Source organism: Empidonax traillii, unplaced genomic scaffold, assembly GCF_003031625.1.
Source record: "Empidonax traillii isolate 1590-97213 ecotype Southwest subspecies unplaced genomic scaffold, ASM303162v1 scaffold682:size344182, whole genome shotgun sequence".
Lineage (NCBI taxonomy): Eukaryota > Metazoa > Chordata > Aves > Passeriformes > Tyrannidae > Empidonax > Empidonax traillii.
The window spans coordinates 4,241-21,042 of record NW_020955875.1 but is presented as its reverse complement, the minus strand read 5'-3'; the positions used below and the strand labels follow the sequence as shown (position 1 = coordinate 21,042).

Here is a 16,802-nt window from a genome sequence, read left to right as displayed (position 1 = left end):
GTGTGGTTTTGGGCACCACAATATAAGAAGGACATCAAACTAGTGGAGTGTGTCCAAAGAAGAGTGACCCAGATGGTGCAAAGTCTCAAGGGCAAGACCTACAAGGAGCAGTTGAGGTCACTTAGTTTGTTCAGCCTGGAGGAAAGAAGGCTGAGGGGAGACCTCATCACAGCGTACAACCTCCTCAAAGGGAGGCAGCAGAGGGAAGATGCTGATCTCCTCTCTCTGGTGACCATCAAGAAGACATGAGGGAATGGAACGAAGCTGCATCAGGGGAAGTTCAGACTGAATATTAGGAAGAGATTCTTCATTGAGAAGGTGGCTGAGCACTGGAACAGACTTCCCAGAGAAGTGATCATGGCACCAAGCCTGACAGACTTCAAGGAGCATCTCAATGACACTTTCAGTCATGTGACTTACTTCTAGGTAGTCCTGCAAGAAGCAAGCAGTTGGACACTATGATCTTTCTTAGTTCCTTCCAACTGTTGTTCTGTGACTGCTTTACCCATATGCAAAACCACTGCATATTACCTAACAGCATCTGGGGAATCAAATCAAATACCATAGCTTCTCATTATTTATCACAATCAGAAATTGCTTTTATACCATGCATTTTGGCTTCTAATAGTTTTGTTGTCATCTGTAAAAACACAAGCTACACACCAATAAAACAAAACTGTTAATTCATTCTGGGTACAGTGTTAATAATTGCAGAGAAGAGTCGACGATAACAGATTAACAACCGATTCAACACTAATCATTTATATGTGTAAACCCTTCCTCAGAAACTCCTGACTGAAAGCTTACTAAAACAAAACAAAAAAAGCTGTTTCTGAAAAGGAAACTTCCTTTTAGTAAGTTTTTGCTTCGTGCTAAAAAGTTCTCAAGAGAATTCCACTTAGACATGTTTATTTCCAAGACTACACATTCTGATGGACAAACTTATCTCTTTTAGGTATACACAATTTTCACATCAGCAATTAAAAGAAATAAGTAGTCTCAGGAATCTCATTTTTAAAGTAGAAGTGCTTAAGCAAGTCAACTGAGTAATGAAAAAACCCAACATTTCTACCAGAGGAGCCATATTTTATTCCTTGAAATTTGGAAATTAACATACTGTACCCTACTACCTTTTCTCCTTTGGTCTTTAGAAACACACCTATTAATTTGATTTAGCATTAAAAAGAGAACAAATGTAATACCTTACTGAGTGTAGACAGTATGCATACTTCACAAGAAGAAAAAATATGGAGATATTCATTATGGATACATTTAAATTTCCTGACTGTAACTAATGCTCATCCTGTAGGAGCCACAAATATTCATCTTAGAATATCATTTCAGATACCTTATAAATGCAGATTTTCCCTAAAAGCAGTAATGAATGGTGAAATTCATTAGCAGCAGAAGAAACTTGTACTCTCTTACAGAATATAGGAATAAGAATTTCCTACTCTGTTGTTTCAAGTACCCACCCTGGATTGGCTTACAAACACTTGCAAGAGTTAGAAATGTGCTCCCCATTCTTTTAAACAATCAACAAGTTGGGTACCATGCTGGACTAAGAAGTGCTTAGTTTAGCAGACACAAGTAAACGAATGCTTCAAGTGCTGCAATAACCTCCAATACATGTTCCTCTATCCTTATAATCCATGTGGCAGAAAAATACCTCTACCTCTCCCCTCAAATAATAATTGACTGTAATCACTCACTAGAAAACAGAAATCAAGCAAAAGAGGAATAATAAGCTTCTTCTTTTTCTTTTCCAATGTTCTTTTTCTCCATTTTTATAGTATTTTCAGAAGTGAGACTGGTCAGAAAACAAGTATTATTAGTATATACAGTAGCTTCTTTCCACAGTATTTCAAGGAAAATAAACTAAAATTCGTAATTTTAAAATCAATTTTAGTTATTTCCAAAATGTAAAGAAAAGATGTGGGCTTGTTTGTGCTAAGGACAGAATAGCAATATAAATAAAACAATCATTATATTTGTATATCTACAGTTTAGACGTTAAGACACTGGTATTTACTAATAAGATAAAATTTATAAATACAATATCTTTCAATCTTACTATAACATAATTTTTATTAAAACAATAAGCCTTTAAATTTTAGCTGGCCATTAAAATACAGAACTTTGTAAAAAAACATTTTACAGAAAAACCTGAAGTCTGTGACATGTTGGTGTGATTAAAAGCTACACCAAAGATTTTAATAGGATAAGCACCCAATTGACTAATGAGCTTTAAAAACAGGGTAGCACTGAGCTCCTAATCACAAGCATCATTAGCTTTAGTTTTAAAACTTATTAGCAGAAAAAATGCAATTTCACCAACTACACAGAATTTTTTTTCTATGCAACAGCTTACCTTCAGATAAATCTAAAGGAAGGCCAGGTAATATTTATGATGTTACTCTAACTTAGAAAGTAACACAGCACAGAGAATAACATTTATGCCAACTTCACCGCTTGCTACTCAGCAATGTGAAAATCTTGGTGGCAATCTAAAATACAAATAGCCATAATTTACAAATATGGCAGTAAACCACTTCCAAATCCTTTATCAACCTCATTCCAGAATTACAACATAATACTAAAAAATAATATTTTGTACATCATAAACTCATATTGTAGACAGATGACAGGTTTGACATAGTAAAATATATTCAAAACAGAATGCTGAGGATGTAGCAGAAAAAGGCAGCAAGAAAATAAAACCTGGAACATATCCCACAGTAACTTCTCCTGCTACAGTCCTTTCTTCATCAACAGCAGCATTTCATATTTATATCTTATATCAACTCAATTTTGGCATCATTTACATAATCATGGAATTTGGTTCATGATTTTTAATCTTGTTATCAAGGGGAGTTTGCATCTTTTTATTTTTGCACATTATGATGCCAACCTTCCTTCTGCTTTTCAGTCACGTACTGTCCTGAAAATACTCATGTATTGTCAATATATCTCCTTTTTTTCACAAATATACATCCCTACATTTATCGCTGACCACATCAGATACTGTAGCAAGATCAAAGTTCACTCCTATTACAGTCATACCTTCATGTTGCTTTATAGAATTACTCATAATCTACATAACTGCTAGCACTAGGATCTGGGATCATGGTACTGATGAAATTAAATTGCATTCAGGTGTAACATGAAATTCCCCTCTGAAATTCTATAACCAAGAACTGAGAAGTCCTCACATCCTCACAAAGTACACCATTATTGGGCATTTCCTAAATGTAACTAAGTGTTGAAAGATAAATGAGTGCTGAGGTTTCCAGGGGAACTGGAACTCTATTTAAAGCCTCTTACTAATTAGATCACCAACTAAAACCTAGCTGAGGTAAATATAAATAATAGCTATTCTCTTAGAAAAGTTTAGGGTAGACAGCATTCTTTCACTAATCCAGTCCTTTTTGTTTGGCAACTACAACGTAAATATTATCAAAGGATACACTTCATGTGCTTTAGTTGAATTCAGAGATCTAATTGGTTCACTGAGATTATAGAAAATAAAATCTCAGCGTTACTGCTTAGACCAAAGCATAGAATAGTATTGAGTAAAAGAGGTAACTCTACACTGGCAAGCAGGGAAAAGCAGTCCTGTTAAAATCTATTTCTTGTGAACTGCTCAGTATCTGCAAGCCATCACGTCCTTGCTACTGAGATAGCTAGATTAAAGTTAGCACATTCAATTGCACTTAGATTGTAGCACAGCCTAGAAACAAAGAATGCTCTTGGAGATACTTTCGAGTTCTGAGCCGACAATATTTCCCTTCAGAGTCTAACAATGTCCTGTCAGTCACATCACAGCAAATAATATGAACTATATTTAATGCTACATAGAAAATATACATTGGATATTCAGTCTTGGCACAGAAGTCATGCAGGACTAGTAATATTCCTTGAACTTGATAGTAACAGCTCTACATTTACATACTATGTCAATATAAAATAGTATATTGACTCTGAAGCATAATGCAAATTCAATAGATCACGGTCTGCTAAAATTCTAGGTACAACAGCATAGAGCTCAGTGTTTCTATTTGCACTGTTTCTTGAAACAAACAGAAGTAGAAACCTAAACAAAGACTAGTTTACAGAGAATAATGAGAAGTAAATTATAGGCAACTCCCTTCATCCATATGACTATGAAAAATATTTCAGAAACCTGTAATACAGGAGTTTGCTAATCTGTTCTGTTCAATCCACTCTGCTCATGAGGAAAACAGCCTAACAATTAATTCTTCCAGTCTGTTCAGTCCTGGCTCCCGAGCTTTTCTAATTACCTAACCTGCCTTTGCTGAATTTACTTTTCTGTAGGGAAAACAGAGGAACAGGTTGCCACCCTCCTTACTGTTTAGGGTGTCATATCTTACATCCCTTGAGTCAAACAAGACCACAGCTGACAGCCAGACTACTACTATAGCCTGAATGCTGCATATGGCAATTGAAGCAATTACAGGTGTTCTTTCAGAACAAAGCATGATGAAGGGGGAAATTTTTTTCTCCCTAAAAGCTACAAGATTTCCCCCTCACCACTCTTAACCATAACCTCAAAGACAGCTATATGGGTTCAAGAGAGCTGTGAAAATTTCACAGAATTGCAGACAATTTTGAGCTGAACTGCTTTTTTTCTTCCTAAAAAACCCCAAACTATTTCTAGAACTCATGAGGGCAAACTGCATGTAGGGAGCTCAGGAAGCAGCATTTATGACTGACTCTAGCTCATCCTACTTACAATGGTATGACATACACACATTTTAAATTCCATCACTACAGATAAATTACAAAAAAATTGTCAATATCTGGGAATATTTCTAGAGATCGTAACCATGTTCAAAACTCATAGCTATAGACCAACATATATATATACATATTTGAAGCTAAATTTCAAGATTCTAGCACCTAAGGACATTTCAAACATTAATTCGATATTTAAAGATTAATATGAAACATCTAACTTCCATATTTTACTGTATTCTTCTTTTATTACTACCTAAAAGTAGTACTCCTTCGAGGTCAAAACTATTTATGGAATACTATAAAATCTCGGGGTTTTTAAAATCTTGGGGCTTGTTATTCTTAATACTTATCACAAAAAGAGATTTGTACATATGTGTACATAAAATATCATAAAGCCTGTGTTACATACGCTGCTGGAAAAATCTATCATCACTGAAGAGGTTACTTTAATAAAAAAGGGCTTATATGGTTATGCAGTATTAAAGAGATTCAAAATAATAGGCAGTGAAATAAATCACCACAAAGGAAGAGTGAAGATTAAAATAACTAAACCTAAGAAAGGAATATCAAAGTTGATTCAAAATCACATTTATGAACATCATCTGAAAAATGCTGAATTTCAAGAATGATGCAAAAGCACGTATGCAACAAGCCGACACTGTATAAATTATGCATATTTATTTATAACAGGTATTTAGTATTCATCAAGAGCGTGCTTACATGACAGGACACTTACCTGATGCAACTTCATGAACATAAAGATTAAAAAAATAAATAAGAGTCTGTGGAATTTAGCAATGAGAAGGTTAATGGATAGCACAGTACTCAGATTCCAAACCAGCCTAAACATTTCTCTTCTGCATTAACACATTTGTTTTGCAACATATCAGAGAAAGAAAACCATCAGCAGTTTTCCTGACACTTATAACTGGCAGATCCTATTTAGGGATGGAAATTTCACAGGTGACTATCCAAAATCTTACCCTCGATACTTTCTATTGAAAGAAATTCCAAAAGCAAATAGTGGGAATCAAGACCATCATGCCAACAGTATCAAAATTGCAATTGATACTATTAAATAAAATGCAACTTCATCAGCGTTTCTTGCTTCAATTGGGCAAATATATAGTTCTAACTAGGGATCAAGCTCATTCGTTCTATTTTTCACAAGGTTTTTTGATTAAAAAAGAAAAAGTATTTTAAGGAAACTTTTTACAGATTGATTAGTTGGTGAGAACTGCATAAATGACCACTTACACGAGATAGACTGTTTCATTTGATTTTATCAATGTCTTATTATTTTATCAACGTTTTATTATTTTATCAACATGCCTAATGAAACTTACTAGTTTGACATGATTTGAGAGATTTGATACCTATCTATTAGAATATATATATTAAAAATTATTCTTACCAAAATGACTTGGAAAAGAACTGGAAAAAGATGGATTTCTTCCACGAGGCTGTAAAAACATATTTTAAGATTTATTTAAAAACAGAGGAATGGAATTCTTTTTTAACACACTCGACTCACAATGGAAACAGAGTACTAGAATAGCTGTTGCCAAAATCCATGACCCAAAACCTTAGCCTTAGACTGGCTCTCAACAAAAATGAGCTCCACTTCAGATATTAAATAGAACAGCAATGTCAGACTGTTTTGGAAATTACTGCCAGGTCTGCTTCACTGATGCGAGTCAAGTGAGTGGAATAGTAATTAAGTTAATATTTTTTAATGGCAGAAATTAATAAAAATTCATAAGTATAGCACTATACATACTATAAAACAGAGTGCATCATTAACTATTTTAATTAACAGACTCAGCACACATAATAGAATTATAAATATGCTGTGTTTTTCTAAAGCATGCTATATTTACTAGCTTCTTGGGTTTAACATATTTCTATGTGATACTTTTGTCAGCCAATTCTCTTGACAATGCTGAGGAGTAATGGCCCTAAAGAAGTTAGATATATTCTCCTGCATTTCAAAATCAGATACAAACCAGCATGTATATGTTTATAAGAAAGAAGAATATTCTCAAAAAACAGTAATACCTTACATTAATGCAGTGTTTTCTACTCTTAGAACACAAAACACTTGATATTTATTAGTAAAGCATGTGTGTCTCTCACACGCTGTGATATATGAACCATATGATTACATACTCTTAACTGTATTATATTGTCTTGACTGAAGAATGATTGTCACCTTTCTTATACACTATACTAGATGCTTATTCACCAAGCATGACAGAGAATACCAAATTGTGTGTTTCAAAAATTTTCTATTGCGTCACTGTAAGATTACTGAAGTGCTTCATAAGCAACTGGTAGGTTTATCCTTGTGATAGAGTAAGATAAGGGTGTATTATGAATCATGTGTAATAAACACAGAACTCAAACACAGAGAGAATGTCTGGGAACTTATCAGACAGCAAACTACAAAATTGTCTTTCAAGAAGTATGTCAGTTAAAAACACAAAGTTATATTATATCATTCTCTGTGAATAAACATGAGTTATATTTGACTAAGACAAGCATCTAATTTCATGTTTGAAGCTTTACTATGTAAAACTCTATACTGGCTTCTGGTACAACAGTAATCAGATTAATTCTGTTTGGTAAACTATTTGTTAAAAAGAACTTACATATTCCTAAAATCACATAGTTCAATTGCAGAGTTTTTAGTCATGTCCAGTAAGAAAAGAGAAGGTATTATTTTACTGGATAGTGTAAGCTAAAGTACTGTATTGTGAACTGAAGTGGCTAAAAGAAATTTAACATTCTCCTCTATGAACTTAATGAAAAAATTCATAGAGAACTAGAAGAAACATCCAAGGGTCATAAAAGAATAAAATGCTTCACTGAGGTTAATGTCACCAGTCAAGCTCTGGTTGTTCACATTTGCTGCAATCACGTCATACAAAGGAAATACAATAAGGAATGAAAGCCACGCTAACAGAACAACCATATCTACAAAGAACTAAGAATTACTTCTGAGTAATGTAGATGTGTGCATTATGTATGAATAATGGTTTACTATTTCTTACTGTTTTTCTATTTCTCTGATCCTTGCCTTAACCTAAAAATTGATTCTGATAAGAATCTGTACGAGTTTGGGGAGGGAGCAGGGGTTTAGCATAAGAAGATCTGTTACACTGTACAGTACTGGCATTTGGACCTAGAGATGAGTAAAACACACTCACTAAATTGTTCAAAACAGAATAAACCTAATTTATAATAAAACTCATTTTATGCACCTATATATATATATTTAACAAAACTAAGTAATAGCCTTGTTCAAACAAATGTGTTTATTTTTTCTTGCATACAGAAATGTTACACCCAAGAGAGAGAAGAATTTCTGTAAGGAAACTCATTTCTAAGTTTAGAAGCTTGAATTTAAGGACAACTTTTCTTATTATTAAGTTGAAGGGGAAAAAATTGCATATGTAGTAGAAAACAGTAGAAAGCTGTTCTCCTCTGGGCAGTCTAATAACTCCTAAATAGACAGTTATGGCATCTTGGACATAGCCAGTTCATAAGAGAGTCCCAGCATTGCAGATAGGAAGACATTATGTTTGAGGTTCATTATCAGACCCAAATCTATGAGTTAAATGACAAGCTTAGGCCACGCCTGTACAACAGAATTTTGCTGATGTGGGTATAACAATACTGAACATAAAAAATCCCATTTAAACACCACAGACTCCCAAAAAGAGCAACAACTGTAACAGTAATTGTACTGACAAAATTAAGTTTTGCCAGCACAAACCTACTTGTGCTTAGGGCTTATTGGAATTACTTACCCCAGCAAAAGCTGCTCACTTGGCTACATAAGTAGCATTTAAACTGTGAGCACATTAGCAGTAAAACACAATCAAATACCAAGAATAGCCAAGCAATCCTATTTAAGGCTAAACCTAGAAAAATGCTTTTGTGGTAAAGGGTAAATTATGAAACAATTGTTTCCAAAACCTGCAAGCAGTCCCGATTGTTAGAGCATTACAAAGTTAGCTTTGCTGACTGCTGAGATAAGCCAAAAAAAAACTAGAGCCTATATGGCTGTTCTTAAAGGTCACCTGCAAACCTTTATGACTGAAGCAAAAAACAGCTGCAGCCTCTAAAGAAAGTTATACACATAACTTAGCTAAAGCATAAAGTCACATCAAGCATCATATTAAGACAAAGCTTAAAGCTGATTTATCCCAACTTTGCATATATGTGCCAAAGAGAGAGGGTGACGTTACCACACCCTTCATTGCTATCTTACCTAGTTTTACAAAGGAAATGTCTTAAAGCCAGTGAAAGAGGAGTTTAGCTATGGAATTTATTTCATAAAATGTTCATATTTTAAACCAAAAGTAGTTTGGCTCTTTATAGATTTTTATAAAATTTATATTTAATTAGGTCCCACTCTGCTTGGAAAACACACAGAATCATCACAATACACATAAGCCAATCATAATACTAAATAATAATACTAAACATGTTCTTCTCATTTAAATCTATGTATAAATAAACAGCTAGCTTAAAGTAACTGGTCATCTGATAAGACTTGCTACCAGTATAATCTGAATTTTTAATACACTAACAACTTTCAGAATGAGATTACACTTCCAATTTTGCTTTCCAACAATTTGCAAGATATGTTTTTCTAAGATATCATAAATTATCTTTTTCAAAACACAGACCTACTGCAGGACACTGAACATCAAAGGCTTTTTGTTACAGGTGTGATCCCTTAAAAATTTAAAAGACAGAGAAGGTGATGCTATCAGATATAAGCTTTAGAGAAAAGTTGGGGGGGGGGGTGAAAACCTGGGTATTACAAACATTCTAAGCTGAACAAATGAATAGAAATTATTCTGAAGAACAGAACTGGTGGACATGCACAGAGCAAGAACCAAGACATTCATTTGAAAGGTATGAAATGTCAAATCCACAACAAATTTTTGAAGAATTTGGTCAGTTGGTTGATACAGTATGCTTGAGCTTTCAGAATGCAGAAGGACCCCTGATAAGGGATCTTAAAAACTAGCCATGACTGTTCAGATTGCAAAGGCGCAGCTAAAGGAGACAATATTCTAGAAATTTATGAAGTAGTGTGCTTCCTTTCCACCATAAGATGATGGTATCAAATTAAATGTCAAATGCCAGATCAGACAAAGAAATCCAAAGAAAATACCTGAAGATGATAAAATTTCATATGCATATGATTATGCTATAGATTAACTACTATTGTTATTTGTCAAATATATCTTTCAACCCACGAAAATTAATGAAAATTACTCCTCAATAGCTACTATCTACAGAACACCACAAATTCTTACATGGTTTCTGAAAAAAAACCAACTCACAGCAATCTGAGAAAACCTCCTGAAAGTATACCCATTCACCTGATTTCTTCCTATAGTCTCTGGGCACCTACTACAGAACATAAGAGAATGGACTTTTCAGCGGGGTTCACATTTGCTTTGTGGTGAACAGAGGATTCATGACAGAACTGAATTCACTCAGGTCTGCAGCTCCAACTGTAGCACCCAAGCAGCTGACTTTTCCTCATTATCTGCTTATTTTTTATTTGCTATTTATATTACCCAAGGTAAAAATTCACAATTGAAAAAAAAGCCAAGAATGAATGGCATTTTCTCCTTTTTTTTTTAATGTTTTACATTAAAAGAGTAAATATGTGAACCTTCCAATACAACACTTTTCAAAAATTCACTTAACAGTAACATCAAATATTAGCTTCACATTTTTACAACTTAGACATGCAGCAATTGATCAGCAACACGAAAGAGAAGACAAAATTACAGGTTTAAGGTTAATAGCTAATTTCTTTACTGAAGGGGAGCTTTTATAAAATGTAACTCCAAGGAGTGGTGTTTTACATTAAAAACGGTGATTAGTATTACAGTCTGTACATGACTAGACTATGAGAACTCACTTGCAATAATGAACTCTGACCACTGCCTTTGATATGAATTACAATCATGTGCGACTTGACAACACTGTTATTAGCTGACACACAACTTAACATCTCGAGAGTCTGTTTCTGGGCAAGTTTCCCTGCCTGGTATTATTCGATAAAGCAGCATATATGCAAATATTACATCAAAAAATAGGAATAGCAAAGTTCATAGGAATTCTTTGCTGTTTTATATTGGCATTACTTTCCTAATAAGAAAACCGGGGGTTTTACAACTCATTTTTCATAGATGTGAACTAGCATAATCAAAATCAGGTTCTAAATCTACATAAACATTCCCTAAAGTCCTAATAAAACAGTTTCATCCACTGTCAATCTCTCAATCCATCTGCATTGTTATTTTTCTCACTAATGTTGTACACCTCTAACATGTAATTCTACTGCTCAATTTGGTTGGACTAGGCCCTAAGGCTTATCTGCTATCAGAACTATTCCATTTTATTTCATTCATAGTCATAGAAAACTAGAAAACACATAAAAACAGAGAAGTAATTTAGAAACAAATAGATCTACTTTTTAAAGTGAGTGTTTCAACCTTTAGCTAGGAAATTAAAATGACTAATGAGAAGAACAAAGTGTTTTTAAAGCAATTAATATAAACGCACATTAATCAATTCACAAGGAAAGCACTGAAGTGCTGGTCTTGTAGTATAATGGCAGAGAAACCTCAGCAGGTTCAAAGACAAACTGTGTGCAAAGCTAAAAAGTTCTTGTGAACTGAATCACAATGCTACCAACACAAAACAATTAAAAGCACCAAATCAACTCCAAAGAGTTTGGTTTTGATTTGGGGTTTTCGTTTGGGGGGTTTTTTACTGTTCGTTTTTTGAAACTGGGGACTAGGATATTAGATAGACCATTTCAGAATATACTGAAGTTGCCTTTAATGGCAATGGGTATGAACAGTAGGATAAATAAAGTTTGAAAATTGGACATTCTTGGATGACTCCAAAGACACTATGATAAAAAGTAACTTTAATAAGTCAAGACAATCTGCTGTTATGTACAAGGTTGATCCATCTATCATTTTCACAGGTACTAGACCTGTCGCACTCAGGAGCAGCACATTTTTTTGGTGTTGTTGCTCTGCAGCACTTTTCTGTTTTGTTTTGTGACACCTCTTCCCCTTTTTTAGAGCAGTGCCTAATGTTTGTCTGGGAAATTTATTTTAAGGACAGGAGGTGGGGAAGGTTCCTTAATTTGGTCCCCTCTCCTTCACCATAAATCTATGAAGGGTCACACCATTAGTTCTTAGATAAATGTTTCTCTCTCAAGAAATTACCCTAATTACAGAATACTGGAATGTGTGCCACTCTCATGTTTATTACTTGATGCAATAGCTCACACTCTCCTCACCTCTATTTTATTACTTTTACTCTCTCCCTTCCTTGCCACCAAAAATATCTATTTTATCATCCCATAAAAATCAGATTCCATAGTTTAGAAGGTTTAGTTTTCAGATATATTAATGTCATCAAATGGTATGAGTTTCTGACTAAAGGTAAGCCAAGTAGTTGCACAGAAGAGCACGCAGCTTCATTTCAGAAGGTTATCTGTAAGGCCAAAGGCAAGTTAAAAAACATGATCCAGTAAAAGTTTCCTGCAGTAGCATAGTATAGAATACCTTTCAATAGTCAAATCACATAAAAGCAGCTAATTGGTATACCATACTAAGTGAAACTAAGACATTTATATTAACTCCTCCTCACTACTAGAAAAAGATAGTAATCTGATCATTACAGTCTACAGCAAAACAGCATAAAAGACTCAAAGCAGGAACAAAAAAAAAAATCTCAACCCTTAATAGACTATGTCTTACTTCTTATCCACCCATATAACATTAAGTTGATAAACACACAAGAGGACAAAGTATTTTATGATACCGCTCTTTTTGAATACAGACTTTGCATAGTTAAATCAGATCTCTCCCTGTTGCAGGCATTTGCTCCCACTCTGAGAAGTTCTGTACCTTCAAGAACTCTTCACACAAGTACAATCCACCAAGAGCGCTTAACACAGGAGACAATTTTTTTTTAAACAAACTCCAAGTGAGGTTGTACCAGACAGCAATTATTGCATGATGTAAAAAAAGGTAAAAAAGGGAGACACTCGACTCAATTATACTCTAACCCATTAAGGTCAAAACAAGCAGGAAAACTATCATCTTTTTCTAAAACTGGATTGTCTTCCTGTGGATACTCATATGGTCAGATGTCCAAACACTTAAAGGATACACAGAAATACATTAAAGTTGGGGTTTTTTAGAGCTACCATCTTACACAAGAGGGAATTTATGTTTGTGAGAGATCTAATTCTGCAGCACACTAATGGGATATCACTAGAGTTTTCCACTGCTAAATTGAAAAGTAATAGGGTGGAAGGGTTACCATAATAGAGAATGCTAAAAATTACCTCAACAGTGGAGGAATGGCAGAGATTACAAAGTATTTTCTGTATTCTTACAAAATGCTAATTAAAGGCATTCAAAATATGTTTTATAATTAGTATATTTTATCATAAGCTTAAAATATAAAAAATAATGTCAAAAACATCAAAAATACAATAGTATTCAAATATCTGTGTCTAAGCCATATATACAAACAACTTGCAATAGCAAACAGAAGCGTCCAAAAATGATAAAAAGATGAAATGTCTCTCCTCTGATATTACAAGTTAGCTAACTTACAATATGAGCTATGAAAAAAATGAAACAAAAAATGGAGTGCATCTGTCTCCTTTCAAGTGCTAAAATAAGAACTGCTCAAATGCTGCTGCCTCTGCCAGAAAGCACATTGGTAAAGTCTGAGCTGATGGGAAGAAGAGTGATAAGTGTGAGATACAAGAAAATTGGTGGAATTAAAAAAGACAGAGCAAGAAAGAGAGAAAGTGTTAGGTAAACGTGTCTGAGAACAAGCTATCATATGGAACTAGCTAAATAAGTGCACTGTAGCCCTTCTCCTCCTCCCAATTCAGTCTTTATTTCAAAATAAGGTTAATTATAGATATTTTTGAAAGGCATGGAAACAGTAAGTTAAATGCTAATTTAACATTTTGTCATTTTACACTTGTATTGATACCACCATTTTCATTCCTTTAAAGTCAAAGGAGAAAGTATCCATCCTTGAAAGCCAGTCATTGATAAAATGTAAGCTTGGAGAAGCTACAGAGACTCAGTGCAGTGACCTACATCACTCTTAACAGTAGCAAAATGCAGTAGAGTTTTTCCACAAAGAACAAATTAAATCTCACAGGACTTGTGTCCAGCGTTACTTATTTATTTCCAGTGTTATTTATTTACTTCCCATCACAATTTTTGCAGATATTTTCCATATGTCTAATGAAAGGGGCAAAAGAGAAATATGCCTTGAGTAATTCTGAGTTCCATGAGAACTGATTAATTAGTCATCAAACCAAAACAGAATGAATTTTGATACAGTGTTCACTACAGCATGTACCTAGTTTCCATTCTGTTCACTAGCAGCTTGTATGAATATGAATATATTATTCACCTCTGTCATGTAGCATTGGCTACTTCCATCACAAGTTTTTGGGAAGCCAAAGAATCAGGAAGAAGATAGACCAAGGGATAAACTGCACTCCTTCAGAAATCCAGCCAAACAGATGATTTAGTGAAAGTAAAGAAGAGGACCAGTAAGGCATGTGAGAAGCAGAACAATTACAGATGGGTAATCTAGAATCTGGTCATCATCATGGCTGGGCTTCGTGAACGAAGATTTGAGAAGGGTTCTACCCACGCTTGCTAAAAGCGCGCTGATGGCTAATCTAGAATCTGGTAGCCAGTCCATAAATGACAGTACTAGATATACTGGTATTTAAGATTATGAATGTTTTGCTGAATGTCCAGAGTTGCTCTTTAATAATATTAAGAAAAGTACTCCTGTCTGCTGGCAGATGGCCATAAGGATGAGTGTGCATCCACAATCTACCTGCATTTGAGCCTAATGGTAAATATATATGGTTCTTCAAATAAAAAGAATTCAGCAGGGAGCGGAAATGTGCTGCCAATATAACCAGCATTCAAGATACAGAAAGATTCTTTATAACTCCTAGAGTATTAGAATATCTGTGGGTTATTTCTAAAAGTGGATAACTGTTCTATTTCTTTCTATAATACATAAAATCCTGCAATAGTGTAAACAGCTTCTTTATAATAAAAACTATTCTATACAATCCAAAAAATTTAAAATCTACCTATTTCCTCGTTCATCTGCAGTCTACTTAGTATATTAAAGCACCATTCCCAGTAGAATCATAAACAATTAAAAGAGTAAAATTCATGTTCTGCAATAAAAAGTGGGAAAGGAAATTAAATTTCTTTTCTTCTGGTTTTGTTTTTTTTTTAATCTTGTGCTCATTTCAACCAATCAAAGCAAGACAGTACAATGCTCAGCAACCTCTTGGCTGTAACACATCAGACACCACAAACAGAACAGTGACTGCAAGAACAACCAGATTTTTGGGCATATCCAGCAAGATAGAGAGATGCTTTCTTATTCCTATCTACTCACACAGTTTAAGTTCCATGCCATTTTTTAAGAGTGTGATGCTAGTGATAAACTTTGGAACAAGAAGAAAAAGATATTAAGATACTTTTAAACGTATTGAGGATATCTACACCAAACATTAAAATCCATATTTAGGAACTTTTAAAAGGTAGTTCTATTTGCAGGAAAACTGACCAGCTTACAAGTTAATTGACTGATGGAAACCTTTAACAAATACATCACCTTTGTCCTAGGTACAAATATGTTTAGCTGGACAAAAATGTTGATAATGTTTTGGGTTTTTTTTTTCTTTTACATTTTAATGATAATTCTAATGCTAAAATTCTTATGATTTTGTCTCTAGTGTTTTATTGGCTAAATCCATATTAAAATAACCAGGATCACATAAAATTGACACAAAAGACCTAAGACTGAGTTCTATAACAAAAACTCTCCAGGGGTTTTCTAAATCAAAGTGGTAGTCAAAGCAGTACTATAGTGAGATCTGTTATTGCTAATTCCTAATAGGAAAAAAGAAATTGAAACAGAAAGAACAAAGAACAACAGAGAATGTGTAGTTGTCTCACCTCACAGAAGCAGGGCTGTGCTCGGTCAAGGCCACCAAGAGTTTCAGAGCATACAGTGGTACTGGGTCCGGAGCCATCAGAATGTGCTCATACCTGAAAGGCAAGGTGGAGAAAAAAAATGAATGTCAAGAGACAAAAAGCTGATATCAAAAATGCGCCATTTCCCATTCCCAAATTTTATAATAACCACAATGGAAATACAATGCTGTTTGGAATTGTACAAAGCAACAAGACTGCTTACAAACAGTATTTTAAAGCCAGCATCAGATTAGCTTTAAAAGCAGCATTAATAAAATTTTTAGAGAGAGATACATAATTATAAAATATGTAACGGTATATACGCTTGTGTATATACATATATGTGTATATATATGTAGGTTGTATATATAACATATGCATGTTTTATAACTATAAATTACATTAAAATATATTTATAAAACATTCATCTCATCTACATGCATATGACTTATTTATGGATCTATAGTAAATACTTTAATCTTTCAGAGACAAGTAGAAAATGAGCATCAAAATATTATGAAGGAGATTTACTGGGTGCTCAGGAAGACAATCAACCAATTTCTTTATGATTAAGTTCTACATTTTGCCTACATGGTCATGTTTTTCAAAACTGAAAATAACCTCACATTGAGGTTTATATTTTATCTCAAATTTCAAAAAATATTGCTTTCACTACAGCATACTTCTATTCTCCAAATAATATGAAAACAGAAAAATATTAAAATACTCAAAAACAATGTTTATTGAGAGCTACGGCAGTGAAAATAAAACTACAAGAAAAACCTCCTCAAAGCATACCACCTCATGGAAATCTCGATAAGGAAAAACAGGCTGCTGAAAAGCAAAATGGACCTTGTTGTTACTAACATTCCAGTGATGTCCTCTCAACAAATAGGCTAATTGCATCGTGTTTAAGCCAAAATATATCTAGATAGCAAT

The 16,802-nt window shown here is 34.0% G+C and overlaps 1 protein-coding gene across 1 annotated transcript in view; it reads right to left on the bottom strand.

The window, feature by feature from the left end:
• The window catches only part of LOC114065617 (serine/threonine-protein kinase ULK4-like), a gene marked incomplete at its 5' end in the record, with an annotated part of 122,759 nt that extends 106,816 nt beyond the window's left edge, over nt 1–15,943 (bottom strand). Inside the window, 2 exons of the mRNA XM_027899669.1 lie at nt 6,173–6,221; nt 15,846–15,943. Coding sequence (XP_027755470.1) covers nt 6,173–6,221; nt 15,846–15,943 — 147 coding nt within the window. The remainder of the gene's footprint in view (nt 1–6,172; nt 6,222–15,845) is intronic.
• Nucleotides 15,944–16,802: the final 859 nt, after the last annotated feature.